The sequence below is a fragment of the Olea europaea genome, chromosome 8 (assembly GCF_002742605.1).
Source record: "Olea europaea var. sylvestris chromosome 8, O_europaea_v1, whole genome shotgun sequence".
In the NCBI taxonomy this organism is placed as follows: Eukaryota; Viridiplantae; Streptophyta; class Magnoliopsida; order Lamiales; family Oleaceae; genus Olea; species Olea europaea.
Genome location: NC_036244.1, coordinates 4,643,805 through 4,649,183, shown reverse-complemented (window position 1 = coordinate 4,649,183; position 5,379 = coordinate 4,643,805). Strand labels below are relative to the sequence as shown.

General features: G+C 34.9%; 1 protein-coding gene across 1 annotated transcript; it reads left to right on the top strand.

Annotated features, from left to right (window-relative positions):
• The first annotated feature begins 1,007 nt into the window (after positions 1-1,007).
• Positions 1,008-5,379, top strand: LOC111398583. The gene is made up of 6 exons (XM_023025551.1): positions 1,008-1,283; positions 1,441-2,357; positions 2,725-2,838; positions 2,924-3,671; positions 4,427-4,651; positions 5,110-5,379. Exons 2-5 carry the CDS (start codon positions 1,496-1,498, stop codon positions 4,611-4,613), a joined length of 1,911 nt encoding a protein of 636 aa, XP_022881319.1. The 5' UTR covers positions 1,008-1,283; positions 1,441-1,495; the 3' UTR covers positions 4,614-4,651; positions 5,110-5,379.

The following is a 5,379-nucleotide window of genomic DNA, read 5'->3' as shown; positions in this document are numbered from 1 at the left end:
TTTGAAATATTCCACGCAATTGACAAGTAATAATGTGATGAGTTTATGTATTATCCCACATGTAATATATTTTAAATTGAATTGTAATAATTTATTATCAATTCGAATGGTGTAACATAAAAGAGATTTGAAATGTTTTTTTTCAAATTTATTCTATTGTTTTTATCTATTCTCTCGAGATAAATTAAATATATTCTAAGTATGATCTAGTCATATTCTGATTAATGTATTCATGCACACGATTATCAATAAAATTGCACCAATTTATTCCTAACATCTATTGCACTAGTGACTTATTATTATTATTATTATTATTATTATTATTATTATTATTATTATTATTATTATTATTATTTCCTTGTCTGGAAGAGCTTTTATTTCCAATTCTAGCCAAAATGTGACCGTTATACGTATATGTCAAACAAGGCCAACCGCAATTATGGACTATTTTAAGGCTGGATGACCTACTTGCCCCTTAACGTTTAATTCATTCTTTATGAGAGAAGCATTTTTGGCATTTAATTTTGAGACAATCAAAAATTGCGGCCAAAATGGGATCCATGTTCAATTGTATAATAGGAGAAAATTTGCTAAAAATGGGTAAAAAGCTCTCCCAGACAAAGGCTATAATTATAATAATTTATTGTATTCAAAATATATAACAATAATGATACAAATATCGTTCATCAATCTATTTGGCAAATAAAAAAGGGGTAAAATTGGTTTTGCACCATTTGGTGCAAGGTGAATAGTGTCGGTGACCCGACACTAATTTGGTGCTACATCGGAGGCATTTTGCACCAAAAATTGGTGTATTTTGGTGTTTTAGTGTTCCTTTTGGAGATTTCCAAATGTAAGCTTTCAATTTCTTGCTAGGTTACGTAATTGGTGGTAATAATAATAATAATAATTTTTTGGAAAACGCGTGGAAAAAAAAGAATTAAATTATAAATTTACATAATTATTTTTATTGAAAGAATTGAAAATGAATCTTAAACGGCCCTGAAGTACCTCACTACCAGTATTTGAACTCTTGTCTTGCAGAGTGTCAGGCTCTGCAACTTTCCATCTTCTTATTTTGCATCCCACTCTCACACAGACGTACACTTCATCACCTCCATCGTACCAACATCGGGTCACTGTGCAGAAGACATAAAATTATTTTTGCAGATGATTCTCTTTCCCTCTTGAGACGGAGCTTTGGGAAAGATCCTTTTTGTGTGGCTTGAACTGCGATCGACGTATCTATAGTTGGTATAAAATTTTGGATTTCTTCAAGAATCGTAAGTACTCTGCGTCTATTCCATTGTCTTTGTTTTACTTCTTTCTACAGTCAAAATGTTTGCAAAATGGGTACTGTCCTACGTGACATGATCACGAAGGATTACTGGATTAGTCTAATAACTCTAATCTCTCTCTTTTTATTTCTCCCCCTTCTAGCCTTTGATGAAGTTGTGAATAGCTGAGATTTCGGAGGTGACTTTTTTGAAGAGAAATGGAAAAAACGAGTTTAACAGAGCATGAGAGGTTATTTCCGAAAATTAGTTCAAGCTCATCGATTCAGGAGTTAATCAAATTCCTTGAGTACTCGTTTTTGAAAAGCGACTTTGATGAAGTCCAAAACATTTTGACTGATCGCGAGAATAGCATGAAAATGGAGAGAGAGAGTTTTGAAAGCGATCGACGCTCAATAAAAAAAGAATTTGATTTATTGGAGGGCAAGTTGAAAGAAAAAAGTAAAATGATTCTTCAGTTGAATCGGAAGATTGAGGAATTGACGAATCAAAAATTGGGAAGCGAGCAAATCGCAGTGAAGTACGAGGAAAAAATTAAGTCAATGAATGATGAGGTAGAGAAGTTGAATTGTGAAAGATTGGAGGCTGAACAAACTGTAGAAGTGTATAAGAAGAGGTTTGAAGATCTTACTGCAGTGAAATACGAGGAAAAAATTAAGTCCTTGAATGATGAGGTAGAGAAGTTGAAATGTGAAAAATTGGATGCTGATCAGACTGTAGAAGTGTATAAGAAGAGGTTTGAAGATCTTACTGCGAGGTTCGGGAACACAGAGCAGATTCTTGCAAAGATTTTCAAAGTGGGCATAAATGATCTATCGAATCTGGCAAATAACATAGAGAAGGATGATGTTAATTTCTCTACTTCCGATGGCAAAAAGGAGAGTTCGAGGAATGGTGGTAAATGGAGTGGAGGGAACGCTGATTTTGGAAAAGCTAATTTTGACCATTTTCAAAATGAAAGGAGAAGTCTGAACAGTGGGGCTGATGAGGGTGACACATTGTCTATGGCTCACCCTGCTTGTAAATCTAGTGGAACTGGAATTCATGGTTTGCAAGAAAGAGGTACTGTAATATATATGTCAAAATTATGAATTTTCTGAGCTTGTATATTTGTATCTAGAAAAAAGTTGTTTTCGTACACCGATCAGGCTATTAAATGAAGTGTTTGTACATTGCGGTTTTGTTTATTGTTGTGCCCTTATCCGCTATTTGGCAATACTAGATTACTATGTTTCCCGTTTCTACTTTGAAAAGCTGTGTGCTTTCTGATTTGTTTTTCTGGATTAGGCAAGACCAGTTATTAAGACTGGACCTGTCTTGTTAAGATGTTAAATTTGCAATTGCCTTGATATGATTTGTATAAAAAATTTTGGCGCCCTGGATGTATGGAAGGAATGGCATGTGACAATTGACATGATGGTGGCCATAGGTGGCAGGAACTTGGTTCTGTCTTCCCAGACAAAAGAGGCTGGAGCAAATGGCTACGATGTGTCTCAAAGTTCTCCTGGAAAGCAATTTACTGGCGATCCTGGTCAAACTGAAAGTAATGATTCTGATCAAGAAAATGAAAAAGTGTACTTTTCTAATGTCAAATTTGTCCGAGTAAATTATGTGTGCGTGTGCTGCAGGTAGACAAGCTATTATCATGGCCTTCGATCATGGAGAACAAGTCCCAAAGAACTTGAAGTTGACTAGAAGTTGTAGTAAAATGGCAAGATCACTGATATCTGGAGACATCATTGAAATCAGTGACAGTGAAGATGAAGCCACCCCTGAGAAATTTATTCAAAGTCCAACATTAAGTCAAACCAACAAGAAAAACAGAGCAGAATGCAAAGAGAGTTCACTCGTGAGTTCAAAGCCAAAAAGGAAAAGAAGCCCATACGGAAGTGACAATGATGAAAACTTTCCAATTGGTGCACAGCAGGAGAAACAAACACGAGAAGTAAAATATGATGGATCTGGGTCCCTTATGAATATCTCGGTAAATCCTAAATCAGTGGATGCAAATCTTGCACAAACTGTTTTGCCTTCCATGCACAATCCGGTACACTTCAGAAGATGTGAAGAAAAAGCTCAGGCCAAGAGAGATTCTCAAACTCCTTCACAAGTATCTGATGGCACTAATGTCAAGGATTCTACAGATTCAGAAGATGAATCATTTTCAAGCTCCTGCATCAATAATATGGTTTGTTCACTCCAAGTTAAAAAGAAACCTAGAGCCTGGATGTTTGGAGCTGACATGCTCAAGGACTTTGAGGAGGATCCAAAACTTTGCCTGAATGCTGTCTGTGCACTTCATCGACAGCAAATATCTGCAGCAAAATCCAACGTTGGTTTCCCGAGTGGAGTATTAGGCCACAGAGATGTATTGAGGTATAGCTATCATGACAGACACGCCAACCTTCCTTTTCTTTATTAATTGTTTGCATTGTTGTCAAAGTAGTTTGCTATTTATAATTTGAATTTTCTAAATCTATGTCTTAAGAATGATAGTTTTAGAAGTTTATCTGCTATAATATATCTTATATTCTAATTCAGCTGTTTTCCTTTCTTATGAAGTACAAGTTGTTCCAAATTAGTCATTGAGCTTCCATCTTCATTTCTGTTTAAGCACTTTGTCTATCAGCCTGCTAATGTAACGGAAATTTGGTTCTAGTGATGACAATTAGGGTGTGGGAGAGGGGGCTGCAGGGGTTCGGTAAGAAAGTTAAAGCCCATGTTTGATCCCATTCTTTAAAAACTCATTTCTAGCCACGCATTTTCCCAATGAAGTAATTTTACACATAAATCTAAAATTCTTCCCTACTTTTTAATTACACGTTCTCCAAAAAATTACTATTGCAAAATCTATTTTCTCAAAAAATGGGGCTCAAACAAACCCTAAATTTTTTCTTTTATATACTATATGTTTACTTTTCTCTTTCATTATTTATTTTTGTTACTTTAAAGAAGCTCGTTTCGAAAGTGCAAATAGTCTAACGAGATGTTTTTTGTTTGGTTGGACATAAAAAAAATGAATGATGGATTTTTTATGACAGTCATATTTTGATATCCAGTTTAAATGTTGCATTCTTGATCGTATTAGTTGTTGAATCTTTGGATTGATTGTCGGCCTCGATTTTCTTCAGTATACGTGCTTTGGGGGAGTATCTTATGGAAGGGGATCCACAGCATAGACTGAGGAAATCAGTATCTGAAGTGGAACAACAACGCCCAGATGTTCTCAGTCAATGTCTAAATCTAGCTATTATTCACTATGAGAGGCTATTCGAGATATATCGCAAGGAGAAGGATCCATTCTTTGGCCCACTATAGCCTATCAAGTGTACTGCATCTGTTGTATGCTTTAACAGGTATCATGCCATATTACTTAAAAGAAGATTTTCACTTGCTGTCAACTTACTATAACCGTCCTTTTTCTGGGCTTCAAATTGCCATGTATTATTCATTCGCGATACTTCATTGAATTTTTGCTTTGCATGATTCTGAGCCAACTACTTCACTCTCCCTTCTGGATTAATATTTAGTATATTAATTATTTGCATTAACACTGTAAATACGTATTAATGATTGGTAAGTATTAGTTCCTAGATTGTTTTTTGATTCGAACCATGACACACATTAGTTTTAGTTGGCAAAATTCTAAGAATGACAGTTTGTTTGCTTTCTTTCTGAATTTAGTCTTATTTACATCCAAATCTTTTGTTGTCTTATTAACTGGTCGGTGATTATGCTAGCAAATATGATGATTAGATTCTTCATACTATTTGATCGAATTTGAAACTAATCAGTCGTTTAATATAATTTCTAGTTCGATCTCTTGGCGGTTTTTGTTCTTTCCATGGGAAGCAAATGAAAGATGTCTAAAACTAAGAGGTGAATCCTTTAGAGCTCCATTATACTGCTCGGTAGTTAACTTCAGTTCTGAATTTTGTTGAAGTCTAGGCATGGAAGATATATCTGTGCTTGTGGTTTCTGGGCTCTATCTTAGTGTAATGATTTGTCGATAAAAAATTTTCTTTTTTGGTATATTTTCATGTGAAGATTATCCCATGTTTTGGCAAATTCTTCTCTATTTTTG